The sequence below is a fragment of the Nematolebias whitei genome, chromosome 17 (genome assembly GCF_014905685.2).
Source record: "Nematolebias whitei isolate Nwh7 chromosome 17, NemWhi1, whole genome shotgun sequence".
In the NCBI taxonomy this organism is placed as follows: Eukaryota; Metazoa; Chordata; class Actinopteri; order Cyprinodontiformes; family Rivulidae; genus Nematolebias; species Nematolebias whitei.
In genome coordinates, this window is record NC_056514.1 from 10,054,138 (window position 1) to 10,081,122 (window position 26,985).

Sequence of the window (26,985 nt, forward strand, 5' to 3'; positions counted from 1 at the left end):
TCTATCCAGGATGTGCACATCTTCATCCCTGAAAGAGTGACCGCTGGCCTGGAGATGAGTGTAGACCGCAGAGTCCTGGCCTGATGATGTTGATCTTCTGTGCTGGGCCATCCTTTTGGCCAGTGGCTGTTTAGTTTCCCCAATGTAAGACTGACCACAACTGACCTCAACTGACCTCAACTGTCCCCCTCTTACAATGCTGTGATTGCTAGTATCACTCAGCCCTCTGTGAGCAGTAAACAGCCATCAGTGTGCTATTGATCCATTGTTAGGCTGATGGTCCTTCTTGAGTATATGATCAGCTGGTTTTGGTTGTCAGCAGCAAAACTGGTTGATCCACTCTGAGACGGTGCTATTTAAGAGACTGAGCTGAATACAGCTCCTCAGACTGAGGAAGTCTCTCGGATGAGAGACGAAACGTTTCTACATTTTTTTTGTTGATTTGCTTTGTTTTTTTGAATGTCCAGAGACCAGATTTAACTTTTTTAGAATTGCTCCAACAGTTGATCTTTTTTCACCAAGCTGCTCGGCAATTGCCCCGTAGACTTTTCCAGCCTTGTGGAGGTCTACAATTTTGTCTCTGGTGTCTTTGGACAGCTCTTTGGTCTTAGCCATGTTAGTAGTTGGAGTCTTACTGATTGTGTGGGGTGGACAGATGTCTTTCTGCAGCTAACGACCTCAAACAGGTGCTTCTAATTTAGAATAATAAGTTGAGTGGAGGTGGACTTTTTAGAGAAGGACTAACAGGTCTTTGAGGGCCAGAATTTTTGCTGATTGGCAGGTGTTCAAATACTTATTTGCAGCAGTAACGCACAAATAAATTATTTAAAACATCATACATTGGGATTTCAGGATTTTTTTTTTTTAGATGATGTCTCTCACAGTGGACATGCACCTAAGATTAAAATTTCAGACCCCTCCATGATTTCTAAGTGGGAGAATTTGCAAAGTCGCAGGGTGTTCAAATACTTATTTTCCTCACTGTACATATATATTTTTGAGTATGTGAACTTAATTTAATTTAAAGATTTTGTGTAACGCTGGAACCCCAAAGCAAATTCCATGTATGTGCAAATATACTTGGCAAAGAAGCGGTTCTGATGCTTTTTTGACCACATCCAAAATATGTTTTTTCACAATTTCCATGCTCTAAGAACATCCCCGCAACAATTGGCTCTATACCACTTAATTGCCCCATCGTTCTTTTACATTTTTCCTCAATGGTGCTGAACAAATATTTGGGTTAAACCAGCTTTACAATGCTTTGAGTGTTTTCTTCCTTGCACTGTTCAAGTTTTGGCTTCCAGTTCAAATGATTATTTCTTCTAAACTTTGCATTTCTTCATTTCAGATTTTGGTTCACTGTTTGACTTGGAACAAGACCTCCCAGATGAGCTGATCATCTCTAATGAACCAGGCCTGGTCAATGGCGGGGACCTCAACCAGTTGCAGCTGCACACTAGTTTGGGAGGAGGACCCACCACAGGACTGGGTGCTGGGGGTGGTAATGGAGCAGCTGGAGGAATAGGTTTTGGGCTTGGTCCTGGGAGTATTGGCGGAGGTCAAGATGCTGTGGCAAAGCATAAGCAGCTGTCTGAACTTTTGCGAACAGGGCCAACGTCCTCAAGTCAACAAGGGCATCAGGGACCCATGGGCAACCCCGGAGGCCCTGCAGCCATAGGGCAACATTTGGCAAACATGAAGGCATCCTCAGGTCAAGGCCCTCATCAAATGATTAGCCAGGGACAGCAGCAGCACCTCTCCCTCCAGCAGCAGGCAAACATGATGCAGCAACAACAGAGTGGAATAATGAGTAACAGGGCGATGATTGGTGTGCAGCAGAAAGTCAATAATGGACAACAGCAGCCTGGGATGATTGGAAACCAGGTGATGAATGGCTCTCCCAGGATGGGTTTCAGTAATCAGGGGATGGCTGGAGGCAGCAACCTGTTGGCTGACACTCTACAGCAGCAAGGAGCTGGTGGGCAAGTTGGGGCAAGAGGCCAACAACACGGAGCCATGAACAAGGTAGGAACTATTGATGTGTCAAACTGCAAAATGTGGCATCAATTCAGTCCCAAGTAAACGTAGCAGTGTCACCAGGATCAGTCCAATCCCACATACAACTTCTGAGGGCAGCCTATACAGTTTCACATAATACAGAGCGGTGCCATAGTTTCATTTGTATGCTAAATCTGAATATATTTTCATGGCAACAAATGAACCAATTTTTGCTTTCCACTTTTTTTTTTTAACTGATTATTTTTATTTTAAAACCCAGGACAGATTTCAAGGAAATTTTTAGCAAAAGATGAATTCTAAACCACTTTTCATAACGAACTAATTTGTGGATCTGATGCAATGCCTGGGTTGGTATGGTATACAGGTGTCCCGTATACTTAAAATGTCTTAAATGTCTAAGTTGGTTTTAAATGCATTACTTAAAGGTCTTAAAATGTGTCCGGGCCTTGGAGATTAAAGTCGGCTGCTGTCGCAATGGATTTCTGTCATTTGTAAAAATGAGGAGGGCAAAAAATCATTTAGTCATCCAACCTAATGATGATACAGATATTAAACTGACACTGTTATCAACCAATAAAGAAAACCACAGTTACCGTTTTGCCCAATCAGAGCAGAGCAGAGCAGAGCAGGGCGGGTCCTACTGTCTGATACATAGCAAGTGAGAGCATTAGGCAGTGTTGCCTGTACTATTTTCCAGGGAGGACACCTCTCTACCTTAACTGAAGGTGATGACGTATTTATTTATGAAACCTACATATTCACACGTGATCAGTTCACTGCAGCCGGGGGAGATGCCAGAACTGATGCACAATCAACCCCACACCCTCCTCCTACACCGCATGCCCGACCTCCCCTTGGTCTTTTGGATCTAAAGTCTAACTTTGTATTATTACATGTTGCTTTGTTCTGAACACTGTCATCATCATACAGACATGCAACTTGCACGAGTGACCAAACTCTGGTCAGAGAGAGTGCACAGCCAGAGTGTCGCTCGCTGTGAGGGAGGAGGCTGCGTCTGCAGCTTTAGTTTTTATAATTAAGTAATATGAGTAGGCCTGTTGTGATAAACAATAAATGAATTAATCGCATGATAAAGTAAAATGAGGTTGATAATTTTCATTTATCGGCTTTATTTTTTCTTTGTGTTTCTCTTTCTACTAGAGGTGTAACGGTTAGGGGTTGAACGACTACATAATTTTTAAACTCGACATTAACATAATAAAATTCGAGTGGAACTCGAGTACTTGATGATATCGTAGGATCTAAAGATACAAAAATAAATAAATAAATAAAACCGCAAAAAAGGTCATTATTTACAAAAAAAAAGACCCAACAAAAAATTGGGAGTATATATTATGCTCCTACCATTTATCATACTGCAAAAAAGTCACAGGAAAAACTAAACTATTAGTTTTTATTATTAGGCTGCAAACGTGAAGAAACGTGCAGCACGTCAAAAACGAAACTGAAAACAATGGGGGGGTCGACCACCCCACACCACCGCCAGCTGTGGTGCGCATTAGGTTTAGTTTTAGAGATTAATATGTTTATAGATTTTTTTTTTATAGGTTTAGAGATTGTTTTTTGCTTTTTGTTTGTGAAACAAGGTCAGAGGAAGCTGGTTCTGGTTCTGTCGATTGGAACCGGTGTTACACCATATTCTGTGACCTGCAACATTGCATGCAACACCGCCCCCTACGGTCACAAAATATGGTGTAACACCGGTTCGCAATGAGCTCCAAACAGTCAGGAAGTTTATTTATTTTCTTATTCCTTACAGTAGTTGAACCAGAAGATTCATCTTTAGTGAAATATTTCCAGACTATTGATGCATTTCTACCTGTTTGTCAAGACTGGGTCTGCTCTGCTCCATCCGTCTGCTTGGAGGAATCCATTTTGTAACTCGCGCCCGGTGCGGATCACGTGACGCGATGACGTAACGGTGGCGTAATGATGTCACCACGAACACTTGACATAAAATTAAAAACCTTGATAGATGTCCTAGGAATTGATGTGTAGATTACTCGAGTACTCTGTTAAAGCCCTAGTAACGGTACGCTAAAATCACATTTCGGTTCAGTTCAGTTTCAGGGAAGGCTTGGTTTGGTTAATTTTCGGTACAATAAAAGGCCAAAATGAAGACTTGCAAAATGTTTATTTTGAAAATTTGCCAAGTAAACAATACACTTTGTATAAAAATAAAAAGTGACCCATTTGGATGATATTTTAAATAAGTGGCACTCTTTACAATAAATAAACTATACTAACAATAATGAAAATCTTAATAAATACAATAACAGTCAGAATCAGAACAGTAAGCAGCAACAGACTGTTTACAATCTAACTAATTAAGTTTTAAGTTTTTGGACAAAAAGACCAACTTGTCCAGATTTTCTGCCAAAATCACAGATCTAGTTGCAGGGAATAGCTCCAGCGGTAGAGAAAACTGCTCACTAACAACAGTAGCAGGAATAAAGAGGTAGAGCTTTGCTAATTTTGCAGTGTGTCTATATTTGGCCTCATTACTCACAACCTCTTGGACTTGCTCCCACAGGTGGGACAGGTCACTGGAAAAGTTTAGAGTTCAGTCATCACAGACTTCTTACCTGGAGGTGATTTCTGATTTCCCTGAAGAGGAAGAAGACTCACAGCTGTTATCTCTGTCCCAGACTGGAAATAAAAACGAAGGTAAAAAAAAAAAAAAAAAAGTTAATAAGATTATAATTTTAAATTAAAAAAGTTAATTAGATAATAATAATAAATAAAATATCAATACCTCTTCTTGAACGGCCATCATTTCTGTTAAGAGGTGGCTGAATCTCTCGTTTATCATCGTCAGGGCAGGACTTTAATCTGGTCCAGGGCTTGTTGATGATCAGTTTTATCTTTTCATAAAGTGATGCTACAACTTTTTGGCTGAAGTGTCGACGTGATGTCGTAGCGGGGCTCAATAACTTTAAAGTCAGTGCATCAACAACATTCGGATGTAGATCCAGAGCTTTCAAATCTCCTACATCTTGTGTTATTGCTTTGGACCGATCTGAATTACCTGATAAAGGTTGTTTAAATGCTGCTGTTATCGGTCTTTGCACCAAGCTGCTAGAAGAGACATTCACGTTCGGATGATGTCGTTTCAAGTGCATTAACAAGTTAGATGTGTTGCTGCTGCAGATCCAATCTCTGTGAAACAACGTCGACACACAGCTTTGGATTTACACTTGTCTTTTAACAAGAAAGCCATATTGTTCCCAAACAGGAGACCGCAACGACATGCTAGGCTGCTAATGCTACGTGTGCTGTAAGATAATAGTGCCGTGCTGAAACACGCTTAGGAACTTTAGTTCCGCGACGCATAATCTCTCGTTAATAAAATTTGATGAGTGAAAAAATAACCAAAACGGTACACACGGGGACCGAACCAAACATGCCGTACCGAAACGGTTCAATACACCCACGTGTACCATTACACCCCTACTTTTTACTGAAGACACTGGATGACAAAAGTCTCAACTCTGGTGCTCTTCACTTACCGCTTTTTCTCTTTTTTCTTTAAAAAATGTTTTAACAGTCCAAAATTCAACAGACTTATAGAAGATATGCAGCATCTTGCTGCAAACATTGAAGGGCTTCAGCTTCCTCAAGAAGTACAGTTTGCTCTGTCCCTTCTTGTAGACTGCTTCACTCTTGTTACAACAACAAATAATTTCCCTCTGGGATTAATAAAGTATTTTTGAATTGAATTGAATTGAATTGTATTTCCAATCCAGTCTGTTGTCCAGGTGAACCCCAAGGTATTTATACTTCTCCCCCACCTCCACTTCTTCTCCCATGATGGAAATAGGGTTGGACCTGTTCCTGCTTCTCCTGAAATCTACAATCATCTCCTTTGTTTTGTTCACATTCAAGATCAGATGATTGTTTCCACACCATGCCACAAAGCGGTCCACAAGTTCCCTGTACTCAACTTCTTGTCCATCTCTGATACACCTGAACACTGCAGTCTCATCTGAATATTTCTGCAGATGACAGGAGTCTGTTTTGTACTGGAAATCTGAGGGGTACAGAGTGAAAAGGAATGATGAGAGTACAGTGCCCTGTGGTGCTCCTGAGCTACTGACCACCTGGTTAGACGCACAACCCTTCAGTCTGACAAACTGTGGTCTGTTTGTCAGGTAGTCTTTGATCCAAGTGATTGTTGAGGCCTCCACCTGAGTCTTCTGGAGTTTCTGACATAGCAGATCAGGCTGGATTGTGTTAAATGCACTGGAGAAATCAAAGAATATGACTCTCACAGACAGTGCTGTCTGCCTTTTCTAGATGACAGTGAGTTTGCTGAAGCAGGTGTATGATGGCATCATCAACTCCAGTATCTTTGCAGTATTATATAAAAACTAAAAAACAAAACGAACAAGGGTTAATTTTACTGAAATTTCTTTTTTTTAATCAAAGTATTCAGTCTCAAATATAAAAATAAAACGATCCTTCTGTTATTTAGATTGAAAAAGTCAACACAAAGTATAGATCACCAAAATCCACCACAAAAACTAAAGTGCAGGTGAACTTTCCCAAAATAACTTAATAAATTGAAGCTTAAGATCTGTTGAGCATAAATGTAACATACAAGTAGGGCTGCAACTAACGATTATTACAATAATCGATCCATCGGCCGATTATTTTTTCGATTAATCGATGAATCGGCAAAAAAACCCACAACGTTTTAATTTCCACCCCTTTATTCCAAAATTGAACATTTGACTGACATAGCAATTCACACAAAACACAGGTTGCTATTTTACTATTCTGTTAGTAAAATATTGAATAATAAAAAATAAAAGGTTGCTATTTTACTATTCTGTTAGTAAAATATTGAATAATAAAAAATAAGTTAGTCAAATAGCTTAAAAAATAAATGTACACAAAAATATATACAAATGTGTCTTTATACCTGCACAATATGTAGCTACTTTGTAAAATGTGTCATTGAGGGAAGAGTGTAACCTGGATTAAAAGTGTGGATTATTGTTACCTTGATTAAAAGTGTGGATTATTGTAACCTGGATTAAAAGTGTGGATTATTGTAACCTGGATTAAAAGTGTGGATCATTGTAGTGAAGCTTTCGTCTTCAACCATCGACAGAGGCCTTGTGTCAGTGACGATCATGTTCAGGATGTTTCAGTGAAGACAGCTGCTGCTGTGGTTTCCATGATGTCTGTCCATCATGCAGGATGTTGTTGTTTGTTGTTGTTTTCTGGAATGAGAGAGTAAATATGTACTATAGCATAATTTACAGCAACTCAAGAAATGTCTTGTTTCACTTACAGCGTTAGGTTCAGGCAAAAGTAGCTAAAAGAGCAATTAAACACACACACACACACACACACACATATATATATATATATATATATATATATATATATATATATATAAAATACTTAATTACACACATTTGAGTAGATGCAATAAATTACTTTAATTACTGTTTAAATTCAATTCATCCTGCCATACCTGCAGTGTCTTCAGACTTTGCCAACAAATTAAAAGTTGAAGCTTAATCATTAAATTATTATCTTTGTGTTAGATTTATTTATAAATCACATTTAAACACTGCTTGTATCAATTAAATTAAATAAAAAGTAACACACGTTCTCTATCACCGTCATTAATCAGATAAACAAGCAAACAAGCAGCAGCTTCATCTACAGACAGACTGACGTTACGTTTTCTCTCTTGAAACAGAACAATGTGTTAAATTGTAGAGACTCACCTGCAACACGAGTTGGGAGTGAAACATGCATCAGCTGCAGCTCGTGACTCCGACATGTTTACGTTTCATCTCCGTGGTTCTCTCGTGTTGTGTCGGCGATTTTCAAAGCGACATGCTTCTCATTTTTTATCTTAAAGTTCTCCCACTCTTTGGAGGACTTGGGTCAAACAGTTTTCGCTGCGTTTGTCATTTGTAAAATTTACTTAAATTTCCTTTAAAAACACCGCCACTGCTCTGCTCCCCCCTCGCTCTGTTCAACTCGCGCTGCAGTTTTTTTTTTTTTTTCAAACTTTATTCAGTCAGTCAGCATTGACAATGAACTGCCCATGAACAAAACGAAACGGCTCCGCAGCGCCGTGAAAGATGCATAATCGCGCGACACAACCAATCGATAACGAAATTCGTTGCCAACGCTTTTAATCATCGATTTTATCGATTCGTTGTTGCAGCCCTAGTCCTGTGGCCCCCACCTCGCTTTTCTTTTGTCTGTCTCTGTCCTCACATCTGGGTCAGAACCTCCTGTGAGGAGAACATAAACAGTGAACATTAGTGAACTGTTTAACCTGCTGACCCGATGGATGAGCACATTTTTACAAGCTAAGCTTTATCTGTTACTGTCAATCTTTAGTTTCAATTCAATTCAGTTTATTTATATAGCGCCAAATCACAACAAAGTTGTCTCAGGGCACTTTACAGAAACATTCACATACATAAAAGTCAATTAGTAAGGTTCTCTATCTAAGGAATCCAGCAGACAAGTTGAATCTTGGCTTCGTTACAGTTTCCCATCCTGAGCAAGCACAGTGGCAATAGTGGAAAAGAAAAACTCCCTTTTAAAAGGAAGAAACCTCCAGCACAACTAGGCTTAGGACAAGTGGCCATCTGCTTTGACTGGCTGGTTGAGAGGACAGGAAGGAGAGACAAACAAACAAAGAATGGTAGGTCCAGGTATAGGTCCAGGTATCTGAAAGACAAAAAAAAACACACATGTTAAGGATAGAAAAAATAATTACAAATACAAAACAGGTTGAGCAGGGTAAGTAAAGACAGTAGCAGAGTGAAAATTGTGGTCAGTTTGTCCTCCAGCAGTCTAAGCCTATAGCACCATAACTAAAGGACAGCTCAGGAACCCAAGCCGACCCTAACTATAGGATTTAGCAAAAAGGAAAGTCTTAAGCCTAGTTTTAAAACTGGATAATGTGTCAGCCTCACGGACAGAGATTGGAAGTTGGTTCCACAAGAGAGGAGCCTGATAACTGAAAGATCTGCCTCCCATTCTGTTTTTGTAAATTCTAGGAACCACAAGTAAACCTGCAGTCTGAGAGCGAAGTGCTCTGTTAGGAAAATATGGAACAATAAGATCTGTAATGTACAAACCGGCTTCCAAAAAAGTTGGGACACTAAACAAATTGTGAATAAAAACTGAATGCAATGATGTGGAGGTGCCAACATCTAATATTTTATTCAGAATAGAACACAAATCACAGATCAAAAGTTTAAACTGAGAGAATGTATAATTTTAAGGGAAAAATCTGTTGTTTCCAAATTTCATGGCATCAACAAATCCCAAAAAAGTTGGGACAAGTCCATTTGTACCACTGTGTGGCATCCCCCCTTCTTCTTACATCACTCAACAGACGTCTGGGGACAGAGGAGACCAGTTTCTCAAGTTTAGAAATAAGAATGCTCTCCCATTGATGTCTAATACAGGCCTCTAACTGTTCAATCGTCTTGGGCCTTCTTTGTCGCACCTTCCTCTTTATAATGCGCCAAATGTTCTCTATAGGTGAAAGATCTGGACTGCAGGTTGGCCATTTCAGTACCCGGATCCTTCTCCTACGTATCCATGATGTTGTGATTGCTGCAGAATGTGGTCTGGCATTATCATGTTGAAAAATGCAGGGTCTTCCCTGAAAGAGATGACGTCTAGATGGGAGCATATGTTGTTCTAGAACCTGAACATAGTTCTCTGCATTAATGGTGCCTTTCCAGACATGCAAGCTGCCCATGCCACAAGCGCTCATGCAACCCCATACCATCGGTGATGCAGGCTTCTGAACGGAGCATTGATAACAACTTGGGCTATCCTTGTCCTCTCTGGTCCGGATGACATGTCGTCCCAGTGTTCCATAAAGAACTTCAAATCGTGACTCATCTGACCACAGAACAGTCTTCCATTTTGCCACACTCCATTTTAAATGACCCCTGGCCCAGTGCAAACGTCTGAGCTTGTCGAGCTTGCTTAGAAATGGCTTCCTCTTTGCACTGTAGAGTTTCAGCTGGCAATGGCGGATGGCACGGTGGATTGTGTTCACTGACAATGCTTTCTGGAAGTATTCCTGAGCCCATTCTGTTATTTCCTTGACAGTGGCATTCCTGTTTGAGGTGCAGTGATGTTTAAGGGCCCGGAGATCACGAGCATCCTGTAGAGTTTTACGGCCTTGACCCTTACGCACAGCGATTGTTCCAGATTCTCTGAATCTTTTGATGATGTTCTGCACGGTTGATGATGATAACTTAAAAGTCTTTGCTATTTTACGCTGGGTAACACCATTCTGGTATTGCTGCACTATCTTTCTGCGCAACAATGGTGGAATTGCTGATCCTCTTACCATCTTGGCTTCTGAGAGACACTGACACTCTGAGAAGCTCTTTTTATACCCAATCATGTTGTCAATTGACCTAATTAGTGTTAATTGGTCTTCCATCTGTTCGTTATATGATCAATTTCCTTTTTCCAGCCACTTATTGCTTCTTTTCCCAACTTTTGGGGGATTTGTTGACACTGTGAAATTTGGAATCAACATATTTTTCCTTTAAAATGTTACATTTACTCAGATTAAACTTTAGATCTGTCATCTATGTTATATTACGAATAAAATATTGACATTTGCCATCTCCACATCATTGCATTCAGTTTTTATTCACAATTTGTTTAGTGTCCCAACTTTTTTGGAATCCGGTTTTTAAGATGGAGCCAGGTTGTTGAGAGCTTTGTTGGTTAGAATTAAGTTTTTGAATTCTATTCTGGATTTGACAGGGAGCCAATGGGGAGAAGCTAAAACTGGAGAATAATAATAATAATAATTTTATTTAAAAAGCGCCTTTCATGACACCCAAGGACACTTTACAGTAAGAACAAAGATCAACAGGAATAAATTACATAAAGAATATAAAATACATAAAGAATATAAAATACATACAGAATATAAAATGCGTAAAGAATATAAAATACATACAGCAAAGTTAAGGATAAGCGAGTCTAAAGAGATGTGTTTTCAGAGCAGTCTTGAATATAGAAAGAGAGGTGGTGTTTCTTAAGTTAGGGGGTAGAGAGTTCCAGAGATGAGGAGCAGAGCAGGTGAAGGCCCTGCTCCCCATGGTGGAGAGGCGGGCAGAGGGTACATGGTAGTGTAGTGAAGAGGAGGATCTGAAAGAGCGAGAGGGGATGGAAATGTGTAAGAGGTCAGATAGGTACGGAGGGGAAAGGTTGTGGATAGCTTTGAAAGTGAGAAGAAGAATTTTGAAGACTATGCGTGATTTAACCGGGAGCCAGTGGAGCTGCTGCAGGACTGGAGTGATGTGGTTATAGGAGGAGGTTTGAGTGATGACACGGGCAGCTGAGTTCTGGACCAGTTGTAGCCAATTGAGAAATATGATCTCTCCTACTAACTCCGGTTAAGACTCTGGCAGCAGCATTTTTGGATCAACTGAAGATGTTTTAAAGAAGTATTTGGACATCCAGATAATAAACCATTGCAATAGTCCAGTCTAGACGTGACAAATGCATGGACCAGTTTTTCTGCATCATTTAGTTAGCTTCCGAGTTTAGCTAGCTACACAGAAAGCCATAAAATAAAGCTACACACTAATATCTTAAAGTTAGCGTTACATGGATCCTAGTATAACTCATGTATTAAACTGCAATAACGTAAACAAACGTAAACTTACCAGCTCAAGTCCCAGGCACAGCTCTGTTCTCGGTGTGAAGCAGAATTCGGTCGAGAAGATGTTCAATCAGGCCGTTCAGGCTCCAACACTCACAGACTGACTTCAATGCTGAGAGGAGGCGGCTGCGGTCCTCTTTTCTTCCAGTTAAACACGGAGCAACTTTACCCTCTTAACTTGATTCTATGCACGGTCAGGCGCCGCATATTAAGGCTCGCCTTAGAACCATGTGAACCCCGTCTGTGGGCGTAACCACTAGGGGTGCGAATTTTTGTGTCTGGCGATTTGATTCGATTCCAATTTTTCGTGTCATGATTCGATTCAGAAACTATTTTTCTATTGAAATGGTCATAAATTTTGTTTCAGTTATGTAACTGACAAGCTGAAAAGATTAAACAACAGTGTAAACAAATATAGAACATTTATTTAAAACAATAGTTTTAGGTTCTTTACTGTATCAAATCTTTTTGCATCATTTTATATTTATAAAAAAAATAGGAAGAACTATACTGTAGGTGTGCAAAACATTCTGTAACTTAAATTACCAGTATTAGGTTAGCCTAGTTGCCTGGATTTAAAAAAATAATATAGGAACAAATAATTCATCCATCCATCATCTTTACCCACTTCTTCCTTTACGGATCACGGGTTCACTGGTGCCCATGTCCAGCCATCACTTTGTGAGAGGCAGGGGACACCTGGATGAATTTGATAAAGCTCTGATTAGTCTCTTTAGAATGATTTGTTCAATTAGCTTTGTAGAGATCTAGTAGAGTGCTGTATGAATGGGTAAATGAGGCACAGATTGTAGTGTAAAGCGCTTTGAGTATCTTGATTAGATAGAAAGGTGCTATATAAGTACAGTCCATTTACCATAGTATATTAACCTTTAACTCAAAATAAAATACAGACTTTACAGTTTTTTTTAAACCATATTGCACTAACGTACATTTGTTTTCAAAACTTAACCTAACATGAAATATACAGACTTCAGTCTTAACCATATCGATTCATATTTGGTAAATCTTTAACAAAATTTCAAAACCTGTGCAAGTCTGCATAAAAACGCTTCTGAACTGTAATTTACAAACCATAAATTGTATCATTTAGAACTGGCTCCAGGCGATGTCTCATCTGTCCTCTTCAACCTATTAAAAAGACACATTAAGTTTGTTGTACAACTTGTCTATAAGTTTTAGTATAATATGAGAAATAACAGTTACCTTTGAGCTGCAGTTGCATCAGAGCTTCTCCCATTTGTTTTCATGATGAAGTTTGTGGTGCTGCTTATCGCAAAAAAAGCTACACGAAGGAATAATGTACATTGGGTCTAGCGTATTAATAATAAACTTAAACTGTTGGTTACGTACTGTAACCCCAGATTCTCCGAGTATAGGCGTGTAGTAAACTAGGCTTCCGACCAAAACCTGCCTCTGAAGACCTTCATGGGACAGGAACTGTTATTTCATTGATTTGAATCCAGAAATACAAATTAGCTCATCCAGAGACTTTCTAATTGTATCCTGAAGTAATCAATTGAAAGAACACTCTTCTTTTATATCATCATTACTGTCTTACAATATCTTGATAATCAAAAGTGTGTTTAGTTCATACCATTTCTAAATGTTGGAGTGAACCACTCATTTTAAATCAACTGTGAAACAGTATTAATGATTTTTAGACCTCATTTAAATTAGAAATCAAGTTAAATGTCTATTTACAAAGTAATTATGCATTTTGATTTTCTGTTTAAAGGAGAAGTAGTGATGTCGGTCAAAAGTCAGAGACAGTCAGAAAACAAGTTGTTAGAACGGGCTGTATTGTTTTTAAACCTAGCAGACAGTAAATAAGAGGATCTGGCACCTGCAAAGTTTCTCACTTCTTCAAAACATTTCTCTGTCTGTACTAAACGTTCCTAAACATTCCTGCTGTCCTCTTGACTTGTAATAACCCTCTGACATCACTAGAACCACCCCCTGTTAGTTGTTTCAACCAATCAGGAAGTCCTGAGTGACCGGAAGTAAGAACTCGTTAAAAGTCCACACTTCCTTGAACTACTTGGTCTTCTGAGTCGAGTTGGGGTCTAGCCAGTTGGGTCTAGCCAGTCTAGTCTTCCAGTTTCCTGAGTCTTTCTTGGGACTATGGAGTCTTCTACATCTGAGTGGAAACTCTGACGGACTCACAGCTTGCTGTGAATCCACTCGGGAGCTGAGCGTGTTTGTTGAACGGAGTAAACAACACGACTTCTGACGATGGACAGCCGCTCTTACCGGAGGCGCTTGAAGGTAGCGTTGAAATGGACCCGACACCGGAGCTGAGTTATCTCCTGCAAAGGTAACGAGTCGTGACGTGCTAAGTGTACCGGAGGTTTGAGCTGGTGTTGGAAGAAGCGTGCCATCCTGGTCCGAACAGACACCCCCCTTTACCCATCTTTTCTCTTCATTCCTTCCTTTAAACTCTTCTATTTTGCCAGTAATCTAGATGCCTTCAGAAATGTCTTGTTGTCTTATTAGTAAAGCGTGCCAAGTTTTATTAATCAGAACCAGATCAGCTAATCACGTGTACATGTTTTGACGTTAAATTTTGATTCTGTTAAATAAATGACCACATTTATTCTGATGGGTCAAAGGAAATTAACGTCTCATGTCACTGATTTAAACACTGCACTCACAGTACCTCATCACATGGCCTTGATTTAACTCGAAAAAGAGAGAACCGGTATATTTAAATAATTAGTAGTGGAGGGTCAGAAAGCTGACCTTGAAACCACTACAGGCGTAGCACTTTAAGAGCTGTCGCTTAGTGGGTTTTATCCCGTCATGCAAAGCATTGCACTGAAAAAATTTGTCCACGCCCACCTCTTTTGTGGGCCCCACCTGGTCCGTATAAATTATGTTAAGAGTGGGTAATCGGTTCCCAAATAGCTTTTTCTTCAGCCATTTAGGAGCCAATGAACCCCGGCGCTTAAAGGGCTACGCACCATGCACAGACGCGCATTGCATAATTTACGCGTTCTGAGTGCATGAAGGTCCCGGAAAGGTTTTCAACAGAAATGAGGAGAGGCTGAAAAAGGCCGTGAACAGAGCAGATCCACGGCTCTTCAATATGAACAGATTAATAATAAATGAACTGAATATTAATCAAATTAATTGATTGATGACAGTAGTCATGAACTGATTAATAACCACAGAACAAGAATAACAGTCATAACCTGTGACTGATGACAACATCTCACACTGTAAATGAAAGTAGTCAGATGTGAGTTTAAACGAGGTTCCATGAAACAATATTCATTCTGTTAAGGCAATAAGGACAGAATGTGTCATCGAACAAGCCGTCACATCACATAAATAAAAGCGAATAAATGAACAGGATGTTGACCACGTGGTCGCAGTGCAAATATCCTGCATTGACATACCATTATGCAAAGCAGTCGAAGATGCGATGCCTTTGGTCTAATGCGCCCTGAGGTTGTCAGAAGGCTCTAAATCTGATGCACTGTAGGCTTCAGAAATGGCCTCACACAGCCAGCGTGACAGGCGCTGGGTGGATAACGGGTGACCTGCAGATGCGTCTCTATAGTACACAAACAAATGTCGAGTCTGACGCAATGCCGCCATGCGTGTTACGTAACACGTCAATGCACATACAGGGCAGAGAAGATGGAAAGATGCTTCTTCTTCTGATTGTTGGGGGGAGGGAATTATATCCCTCCAACGATATCGCGCTTGATTTAAAAAAGCTTGTGATGTTTTAGGCATAAAAGCTGGATTAGGCCTCAGATCAGCTGAGCTGCCATCAGCCTAAGTTCTGAGACATGATCGAGCGACAGAGAGGGCAGATAAATCACTCACCCTCTTAACGGATGCTAAAGCATACATTTGCTGAAATTCCCGCTGAGTTTTTGAACAGCGGCCAGCACTCCCCTCCACCGGTCCTATCTGAGATTCCTGCTTTCCTTCTGCGTGACCCTGGCCTTTCTCCATAGAGGAAACGTTGCAGACGTCGTGGGAAGCGTGCAGGGATTTTGGTGAAACTGAGGCAAAGTGTGGATTATCCTATCAAAACTCTCTCTGGATCTGATCATCTCCTCTCTGACCCGTGGTACTCCCGGGGCCCGGCTGCTAGCCAGCTGCCCGCGCGCTCAGTCCATGTGAACACCTGGAGTTGTTTATCTGTGCGCCGTACCAGCAGACCAGGAGGAGCCGTTCTTCATAACCTGCGCCCGCTGGCGCGCGCGTCTCCATCCACGGCTGTGCCTGTGTTGGACAATATCAGGATGTGTTTAATCAACGCAAGGTCTGTTTCCAACAAGACGTTTATCCTCAATGACTTTTTTAATGATCAGGAGTTGGATTTTCTGTTCGTCACGGAATCTTGGATTTCTGATGGTGAGTCCAGCGCCTTAGTGGAACTACTACCGGACTGTCTGTGTTTCAATGCCCTGCGGCCATCAGGTCGGCGCGGGGGGGGGGGGGGGGGTTATTAACAGTTTTTAAAGCAAACTTGGCCTGTAAATAGTTGTCCATCCCGGTGTCCCGCGCCAGCTTTGAGCTAAGCGCCTTTGAACTCGGACACTGTCCTACGGTTCTGTGCGCGCTCGTCTATCGCCCACCTCGTTCTAAGGACTTCATAAATGAATTCTCTGACTTTTTGGCTGATATCACACAGAGATACACTCACTTTTTGTTTATTGGTGACTTTAATTTGCATGTGTGTTGTCAGGAGAAGCCCTTAGTGAAGGACTTTCTAGATTTATTGGACTCTTTTGGCTTGGCTCAGCAGGTGAGCGGCCCCACCCATGAACACGGTCACACGCTGAACCTCGTTTTAACACGCGATGTCTCTGTTTCTAATTTGAAAATCTGTGACAATGTTTTTTCAGATCACATGCCTGTATTGTTTGACTTCACCCCCCCCTGTCATACTGCTAAGACGTGCGTTCCTGCACGTACGCGTTCCATTAACCGTTTCACTGCTGCTCATTTTAATGAAGGTTTTAACTCTGAGAGGATCGAACAGCTCCCGGTGTCTCTTACCACTGAGGAGCTAACCTCTCAGTTCAACTCTGCCTGTTTAGATGTTCTGGACCGTGTTGCTCCCCTTAAGACCAGAAAAACGAAACTTAGATCAGAGCCTTGGCTGAATGACGTCACGCGAGCCGTTAGGCAGCAGTGTCGCAGAGCTGAACGAAGGTGGAGGAAGGACAGGCTGCAGGTTTCTTTTCAAATGTTAAGGGAGAGTTGGCGTCACTATCAGAAAACCGTTAAAGCTGCCAAATGTAAATTCTTCTCTGATTTAATTGTCTCCAACTCCCACAACCCCCGAGTTCTTTTCTCCACCCTGAACTCAGTTCTACACCTCAGTGAGCCTTCACCTCTGGAAGCCTCAACTGAGCTGTGTGAAAACTTCCTCCATTTCTTTTTAGAAAAAGTGGCAAACACCCGGGCACTCATTTCTCCGCCAGCTCATGATCTGTCCATCCCATCTCAGTGCGTGGCTGTGTTTGACCACTTTGAGCCCATCTCTCTGTCCTCTCTGGAGCAGGTAATGTGCAGCATGAAGCCATCTGGTTCCCCCCTCGACTACCAAAGGAAGTTTTTCCTACCCTGGGTCCTTTTATCCTCGCTATTCTGAATAGCAGTTTATCCTCAGGTGTGGTGCCAAAGACTTTTAAACATGCTGCTGTCCAGCCCCTCCTGAAAAAACCTAACCTTGACCCCTCAGTCATATCCAACTTCCGGCTTGTCTCCAGACTCCCATTCACCTCTAAACTACTGGAAAAAATTGTGGAGTCTCAGTTGAAACAGTTTTTGGGGGATCACACTATCCTAGAGTTATTCCAATCTGGCTTCAAATCTCTCCATAGCACTGAAACTGCTCTACTGAAGGTTTTTAATGACATTTTCATATCCACAGACGCAGGTGATTCTGTGCTGCTTGTCCTATTGGACCTTACATCTGCTTTTGACACCATCGACCACAAGATCCTCATTTCTAGACTGGAGCAGTGGGTGGGCATCACAGGGTCAGCCCTTAAATGGTTGGGGTCCTATCTCTCTGACAGAACCTTCTGTGTCAATATCAAAGATTTTAGTTTGGCATCGACAGCGCTCCAGTGGGGGGTACCGCAGGGGTCCATCCTCGGTCCCCTTCTCTTTTCTTTATACCTGCTGCCAGTAGGTGCTATCTTCTGCAAACACAACATACCCTTTCATTTCTACGCCGATGATTGCCAAATTTACTTCCCCCTAAGGCACAGAGGCACACGCTCTATTCAGCCTCTTCTTGACTGCCTGGCTGACATCTGGGACTGGATGGCTTTAAACTTCTTAAGCTTCAATGAGAAGAAGTCTGAAGTCATGCTGTTCCATCCCAGTGGCTCACTCATGAACCATGACATTGACCTTTTCTCTCTAGCCCCGCTAGAGAAGCAAAAGGTCACTAATCTGGGGGTGATAATGGACCCGTCCTTAAAACTCAACAGTCACGTAAACATGATGGTCAAATCCTGCTTTTTTTTAGCTGAGACGGCTGTCTAAGCTGAAGGCTATACTCTCCAAAAAGAACCTTGAGACAGTGATCCACGCCTTCATAACATCTAGGCTTGATTACTGCAATTCACTTCTGTTTGGAATCAGTCAGTCCTCCATTGCTCGTCTACAACTGGTCCAAAATGCTGCAGCCCGATTTTTAACTGGTACAGGCTATAGAGAGCACATCATGCCAGTTTTGGCCTCCCTGCACTGGCTACCTATTCACCTTCGGATCCAATTCAAAATTCTCATGTATGTTTTTAAATCACTAAACAGTTCCGCCCCATCCTATCTCACTGATCTTCTTCAGCCGGCCTATGTCCCACCGCGCTCTCTGAGGTCAGCAGACCAGATGCTTCTCTCAGTCCCAGAAACCCGTCGTAAGCTCAGAGGTGACAGGGCTTTCTCTGTTGCAGGTCCACGACTGTGGAATGAGTTGCCACTGAGTGTCCGGCAGGCTCCCACACTCTCAGTCTTTAAGTCTCGCTTGAAGACCCACTTCTATTCGCTTGCGTTTAACACGGTGTGATTTGTTTTGGTCCGGTCTGTTCTCTACTCTGTTGGCCATTTTAGTTAGCTTCTGCTGCTATTTGTATCTGTATTTCTATTTTATGTTTTCCTGTCGGCTGTGCATGTTTGTTTTCTTTTGTACAGCACTTTGGTTGGCCTTGTTGCTGTTTTAAGTGCTCTATAAATAAATTGGTATGGTATGGTATGGTAAAGCCAACAGCAGGGCTGTTTTAAAAGACAAGATTTTAATCGGAACCTGATCTAGTGGCTCGAATGGAGCTTTGATCAGGGCTTGCATGACCAGTATTAAATCCTACTGTGGAGCAAGTGGGCATGAAAACAGGCCTGCGTCTCTGTACACCTTTTACAAAACGCTTAATCAGCGGATGATTAAAAGCTGTTCTGTCCCCCAAACCTTTGTGACAGGAAGAGATGGCTGCAGCGTATGTTTTAATCGTGCTGAATGCCAGATTTCTGTCCATTAGCTGCTGCAGAAAGGACAGCACGCCACCTAGTGGACATGATGTGGCCTCTACACCTTTCTCCGTACAGCAGCGCAGAAAAGCTGTCCACTTTGATGTGTACAGCGCTGTGGTATATGTAGCACGTGAATCCTGGATTCTGCGCTCTACATCTTGTTAGAGACCCATCCTCTCTAAGCGGATCTACTCAGCGGCCAGACCCAAAGGTGCTGGCCTATTTCTGGGTAACTACTGATCGCTACTCCCCCCTGGAGGAGAGCATCCTCCCTCCACGACATTTTCCACGGGCGCCGCAATAACACGTGTTGTAGAACTGGGAACCATGGTGCGTTCACGCACTCGTGAGCCACCAGGAGAGCTGTCAGTCCCTCCTCCTGAACTCTGTTCAGAAACCATGATATCAGAGGGAGTGGGGGAAGTGCGTAAAGAAGCAATTTGGGCCGCGGGCTGTGAGCAAACGCGTCCACCCCTAGCGGTGGTTCGTCCTGCGGGCTCAGTGAGAACTAAAGTTGACACTTAAAGTTCTCGTGTTGCAAACAGGTCCACGGCCAATTTGCCAAATTTCTGCCACGTCTGAGCAATCAGCTCTGGATGGGGGGTCCAGTCCCCGTGACGCGGACCACCCCTGGACATCACATCTGCCCCTTTGTTCAGAACACCGGGGATGTACACTGCTCTGATGGAAAGCAGATTTTGGTGTGCCCAACAATGCAGCTTTCTCACAATGTGTAACATTGCATGCACCGATCCGATACCAACATCTGTATCTGTCCCAATATCTAAAAACTTCTGGATTGGGTATTGGTGACAATGTGATCGATCCATGACTGGGCAGATCTATTCACTCGAATTCTATGCTTTGTGCTCTGAGTGACGTCACGCGCTAGCGAACTCGCCTCACTGATTGTTTTTAAAATGGAGCGAGCAAAAGGATCAGCCATCTGGAACTATTTCACACTACCTCAGCCAAAACATTCAACAGCATGTGCACAGTGATGGTTCCAGGGGGTGTCACTAAAACTTCCAGTTATAACACTATCAACTTAATCAAGCATCTCCAGAGATTTCACCCTAAAGAGCACGCTGAGTTTGTTGAACGGAATTCAGCACTGTTTTTCTGTATCAGATCGTTATAGAATCGGTATTGGCCAATACCAAACCTCAGGTATCTGTATCTGAAGTGGAAAAAGTGGATCGATGCATCCCTATTACTATTTTTAAACTCTCGCTAACTTAAATTTTCCTCACTTCTGAAACAAGAGGAACCCACTGGAGAACTATTCAGAGGGGAGTGTATCTACTGGAGTTTTTTGGGATGGGACTGGGAGTGAGCTTTGATGCGTTTGAGGGGCCTTGTAAAAAATCTACACATTTGAGATCTAGCCATTTTTAATGGCACAATGGAAACCTCTTGAGATATCAAGAGATTATCGCAAGAGGTTGCTAAGAGAGTTGCTCAATAAAATTTCCAGCCATAGCAAGAAGTGAAGTTTACTGGGGTGTGTTCACAGACCAGGGAGAAAACGAGTTGTTTTGAGTGTCAGTCAATAGTTGATTCAGTCACCTGTTGAGCATTCAGTGATCCCTGCATGATATCACTTCACCCGATGAGTCTAAGCTTATCTGACTATGATTATCATTTTAAAAACTGCTGAAAACTTTACTTTTAATCTGGAGAAAAACAAGTTTTTGTAAAAATACGCGTAAAGAAGCGTTTTGGGCCATGGGCTGTGAGCAAACGCGTCCACCCCCAGCGGTGGTTCGTCTCGCGGGCTCATTGAAAACCATAGTTGACACTGAGCGTTTTCTCGTGTCGCAAACAGATCCACGGCCGCTTGCCAAATTTCTGCCACGTCTGGGCCATCAGACCGAGGTGGAGGGTCCACTCCCCGTGACTCAGACGCCCCTGGACATCACATCTGCCCCTTGTTCAGAACACCGGGGATGTACACTGCTCTGATGGAGAGCAGATTTTGGTGTGCCCAATACAGCAACTGTCTCGCAATATGTAACATTTGGGCTGAGCGCACACCCCCCTGCCGGTTTATGTAAGCAGCAGTAACCTTGTTGTCTGTGTGAATCAAAACGTGTTGATTCTGCAGCACAGGAGCAACGTGTTGAATCATATTCAGAACCATGTGACATTCCAGAACGTTTCTATGAGCTGTTGGTAGGCATGTTCCCCCCAAACCTGACAGGTCTGTGAAGACTGATACGTGTGACGTAGGTCTGCTGACAGGGACTCCCTCTGACAGAAACAGGGGTTTTCCCCAGTGTCGGAGGTCTGTTCTCACGGAGGGAGGTACACCGATCATCCGTCTCTTCTGCATTACCGGATCCACACGCAGACGAGCAAAACATCTCTGGAGGCGTCGCATGTGGAGTAAGCCCAGCGGAACCAATGTGTGAGTTGACGACATCATTCCTAACAGCTTCATGACGGAAATGGCTGTTACCCCTCTACCGGGCCTCACGTGGCAGAGCTGGTCTTTTAAAGTTTCAATTCTCGTCTGTGATAAACGAGCCCTCATGGTGATCGAGTTTAGCTCCACTCCCAGATAAACGATTGTCTGGGTCGGGAGAAATCGTGCTTTTCTCCCAATTTATGGCGAAGCGCAGATTTAACAGGTGTGACGTCAGCACCTGGGTCTGCGCTGTTGCTTCCCGTCTGAAACGAGTCAGCAGCAACAAATCGTCTAGGTAAAACAAAATTTTCATCCCTGCTCTGTGTAACCGTTGCAAAGCCGTCTCCACACACTTTGAGAACGTACGAGGCGCGAGGGAATATCCGAACGGCAGCCTGTTGTACCGATATACTGAATCCCTTGAAAGGAGAAGCGCAGGAACTTTCTGTGCTTTGGGATGATCGGGATGTGGAAGTAGGCATCTTTCAGATCAATGGCGATAGATCAATCGTTTCACTGAATGTTGTCTTAACAGCTGTCTGGTTGTCAACATGTGAAACTGTGTTGAAAATTGACAAGACCAAAAATGTGTCTCATCCCTCCGGTCAGTTTTGGGACCAGGAAGTAACGTGAGTAAAACCTTGTGTTTTCTTCTCCGTCGGGAACCCTGGAAATTACATCTTTTACCAGAAATTTCCTGAACTTCTGTGTGTAGGGATGAAATCTGGTCTGGGATGACAGAACCATCTCTAAAACTCCTCCAATTGGGGGTTTGAGCTGTAATTGTAGCGTGAATCCCCCGCTGATAAAAACGGTTCATCCATCTGTCAAGAGCGCATGCTCGCTGCCACTCCGCGTAACGTTCGGGAAGCGGGCACGCGTTTATGCTGCATCATGTTATTTACGGACGCCAATCACCGCCGTCATGTGTGCCGCACTCAGGCTGCGGGCTCACATTCATGCTGATGTGATCCGGCGTGCGCTGAGTGAAGGTGCGCGCGCCCTGAGCAGTAGAACCGTGTAGGTTTAGGGCTGCCGCGGGTGCGCTGTGCTTCTGTGCCGCACTCAGGCTGCGGGCTCACATTCATGCTGATGTGAGCCGGCGTGCGCTGAGTGAAGGTGTGCGCGCACTGAGCAGTAGAACCGTGTAGGTTTAGGGCTGCCGCGGGTACGCTGTACTTCTGTGCTGCGCTCAGGCTGCGGGCTCTCATTCATGCTGATGTGAGCCGGCGTGTGCTGAGGAGAGGTGTGCGCGCCCTCATTAACGCAACGCCATTTGGCTGAAAACTGCCGGCGCCGCGGGAGCGCGCGTTTGACGCCGCTGCGGTGAGATGAAGCAGCGCGCACCTCAGGCTGAGAGCGAGGTTTCCCACTGGACTCGGTCGGCTGAAAACATTCATTTTTGGCTGCCGTGTCACGAGCGTTCTGTGTGTTCCTTGAGCTGCGGTGATTTTGAAAAAAAAAAAACTGTTTTGAGGACCCCGGCTCATTTTGTGTGGAGGATGTGTGAGGAGACGCCGCTGTGATGTCATTTGAACTGACAGGTTGAATCAGACGCTTTAATCTTTTGAATGATGTTCGTGTTTTATTTCAAAACTCATGTCATCATTTGCACACACATCTACCGCAAGGAGTTATTCCTGAATCTTCTCTCCCGTGAGCCCTGCGGTTTGTTGTCCCAGGGTGCCGCCTGTTGGCGATCTCTGGGGAAACACTGAACCGCTGGTTGCCGGGACGAGAAGGGCTGTTCTCTGACGGGCTGGGCTGGCGGCGGAGCGGACCGGGAGGACGCTGCTTCAGCTGTGAAACATCTCTGTTGCTGCCTTTGTCCATGACAATCCTTCCAGTGGGCCGGGGGGCCGGGTTGAGGCATGCGGCTTGATCAGATGGCGCACAGTCTCAAACACCTCCTCCGGCTTTTTCAATTTCTCGAGCATGTCAGACAGCAGACGAGGCACACGGGTTGAGGGTGACGTCAAACGCCCTGCAGAGGGAGCTCTTCGTCTCCTGAGGCAGGTCTGTTCCTCCGGCCTCTGAGATGCTGTACGTCAGCGGCGCAATGTTATTGTTCGCTGCGGCCGCCTGGAACGCATACTGGTGAGCTTAGTTGGAGAGCGACGTCACCGTCTGGTCATGCCTTCGCGGAGGTGCAGGACATTGGTCCAACCTGGACATCTTTGCTCCGAGAGCCTCCACCATGCTTGGCTCCGGGGGGGCACCGAGGGAATTTCCGCTCGGTAAAACCCCTCCGCTCTGGTGATGGGTGCGGATGTGGAAACCGGCGCTCTCAGTCCACCAGGTCAGGCTGCAGCCTCGTTCCAGTAGGACGTCACTGCTGGGAAACGAGGCCAGATGGGATCAGGACGGTGAGCCGGGGTGGAGCCAAAAAACCTTCCCGCTAGATCATCTGATCTGGGCGGGGGAAGGAGAGGGACGGAAAAAAGTCCCTTCATGTCATCCTGGATTATATCGGGCAACTCCGAGAGTAGGGCACTGACGGCTGGGAGCGGTGTGGTCGCCAATGAAACAAAGGCCCAAAGGGGGGGGGGTGAGCATATGCTCAGCCCCCCTCGTTCCGACACTACGCTCTCCAGGAGGGAGTGAGCAGCAGGGGCTGCTGCTGACGTCGCCTGTCCCGGAGGAACCATCCGATTTGCTCCGAGAGTCGGCGATAAAATAAAAAAAGGGGTTGATGGCGTCGTCCAGAGTGCAGCGACCCGCCACTGAGAAATATTCCTCGGTGCTTACCTTGAACAAGGCTGCTCTCCTCGGGGAGGAGAACTCACCGGGACGGCAGGAGGTTGGCGTGGCGAGACACCACGCAGACTCAACAAAGGTTGTGCCGGTCAAGCTGGACAACTTCCCTTCTTCGTTCTTCTGACAGTGCTATTAGCTTGCTGAAGAAAAATGGGAGCCGATTACTTGCTCTTAACATAACTTATACGGACCGGGTGGGGCCCACACAACAGGTGGGCGTGGATTAAATTTTTCAGTGTGATGCTTTGCATGACGGGATAAACCCACTAAGCGACAGCTCTTAAAGGGCGAAGCCTATATGAAATAGAACATCCTTTTCAACTCATCTGAGATTTGGGGCTGTAGTTGAGATATTATTTGAGCTTTTGATATGTTAATCAGCTGCTGTTGGCTGTAGAAAACTGCCTTGTTGCCATGGTTACGCATCATAACAAATGTCCAAAACTAAAAAAGTTTCAGTAAAAATCCTTCCAGCTGCACAATTTCTGATACCAGAGGAAACAATCATCCAAAAAATGTGCTTTACATCCAGAAAAAGAGGAATTAAAGTTTCCAAAAGCAAAATCTCAGAATGAAAATCACAGAGTTGCTCCAACATGCAGCCACCATGAGCGGTGCAATTCTAGAACCAATCATTGTTGTTGTTTGTTGTTATTAAAATGTATATTTTGTGTCTTCCAGCCTGGATTGATGGGGAACCCAGGGCGCCCCTATGGGAGTTCATATGGAGGTCAGGGTAATCAAGCTCTGGGAGCTGCTGGCCTGGGATCTCAACTCCAGAACAAAGGTCCCATGGCCAACAACCTGGCCCAATTCAGTGTGGACAAGAAGAACCAGCCAGTGCAGGGAATGAGTGCCATGGTGAGGCAGTCAGTTCAAAATACGTTTGGTTTTATTGTTTGCTTTGTTCTGAGCTATCGGATTAAATTATACAGTGTTTCCCCTTGATAACTTGCTATGGCGGGGCCCTCATCTCGTCCATGATTTTTGTCGGGCGGGAGGGGCGGGGAAGACGGACGGAGACGCGTCCAAAGCTGCGCATCGCTCTGTTTAAACCAACAGTTTTAGAGCAGGGTTTGTGAGAGGAGAGAGACAACGAGACATCTCAGCCGCGCGCTGTCTGAACCGAAAGGTTTTTTTTTGGGGGGGGGGGGGGGTCAAGGGGAGGAGAGACAGACGCACATCTGAGCCGTGCGCTGTTTGTACTGACAGTTTTCGAGTGGTGGGGGTGCGTTCAGCGTGAGGATTCAGCATGAGGGAAGAGGCTGCCTTTAGCTTTTTAGCTAGCACACCTGCATTGCGAGCTGCTAGTTTAGCGTTACGTCAGTGCCGACAGGTGGTTTGGGGTGGGGGGTTGAGTTCGGAAGATGGGACGCTTGGTTCTGTTGGCGGGGCGCCCTGCTTGTATAATGGTAGGGGAAACACTGGTATAGTTTCAGAACTTACTACTTATTCTTACAAAAAAAAGCTTAGAATTCCTCTTTTTCCTTATTGTCCCCTGTCGCAGAGCAGAGAGGGACCTTGGAAATACCCTCCATCTGTCCATCTAAATAAAGGTCACTATAGAGGCTCCACTTGAACATTTTGCACCAAAAACATTAAGGTTTATTTGCATTCCCTGTTCAATTCCAGTCCAGAAAAACACTCATCTCACAAACTACAAACATTCACTATTAATTCTCCAGTGACAGGTCACATCAACATACCTCTTGTTTCTTCTGTTCTCCTGCTTTTGTTTTTTTCATGTTAAACGTAAAACATCCATTTTGATCTCTTTACAACTGCCCTGAATACTGTGCTTCCAGGGTACTCAGCAGTCTCAGACAAGTGTGGGTGGTCCTGCAGGAGCACCTGTGGGTTCAGCACAGGATATTGTGCCCAGCGCTCAGGCAGCTCTGGTGGGATACAGTCCTCAAACCTCTGCTGCATCTGCTGCAACTGGAGCTCCACCAACAGCAGACCCGGAGAAACGCAAGCTTATCCAGCAGCAACTGGTGCTCCTACTTCATGCACACAAGTGCCAGCGGCGAGAGCAGGCCAACGGAGAAGTCCGGCAGTGCAACCTGCCCCACTGTCGAACAATGAAGAATGTCCTCAACCACATGACTCACTGCCAGGCGGGCAAGTCCTGCCAAGGTGAGTGGAGGAGAACCCTGCATGCCTCTCACCTGTGAAGAAGGCTCAGGTAGTTTAGTTTTAGTTCTGGAACAGTATTTGAACTTGAGTCAAGTTAAATGTTTTTTAGCACTAAAGGGCTAAACATCTTCAGGTAGAACAGAACAGTAGGGCCCTGTGAAATCGGTTTTAGTTTTTCTAAGTTCTTTTTTTCCCTGAATGCTACAGTATGTTTTATGATCTAAAACACTTTTACCTTATTCAAATGTTTCGTATTGTGGATTAAAATAGAACAATCTTCTTTTTCTTTCAACTGTTCCCTCTTCACGAGTTGCTACAACGAGTCGTCCTCCTCCATCTCACTCTGTCCTCACTCTGTTCTCTGCATCCTCTGTCCTCACTCTGTTCTCTGCATCCTCTGTCCTCACTCTGTCCTCTGCATCCT

General features: G+C 43.9%; 1 protein-coding gene across 1 annotated transcript in view; it reads left to right on the plus strand.

Moving 5' to 3' along the window:
• The window catches only part of LOC119423384 (histone acetyltransferase p300), a 212,564-nt gene that overhangs the window by 66,865 nt on the left and 118,714 nt on the right, over positions 1–26,985 (plus strand). The window contains exons 2-4 of the mRNA XM_037690769.1: positions 1,352–2,028; positions 25,107–25,286; positions 26,231–26,561. Of these exons, the coding sequence (XP_037546697.1) occupies positions 1,352–2,028; positions 25,107–25,286; positions 26,231–26,561 (1,188 nt within the window). The remainder of the gene's footprint in view (positions 1–1,351; positions 2,029–25,106; positions 25,287–26,230; positions 26,562–26,985) is intronic.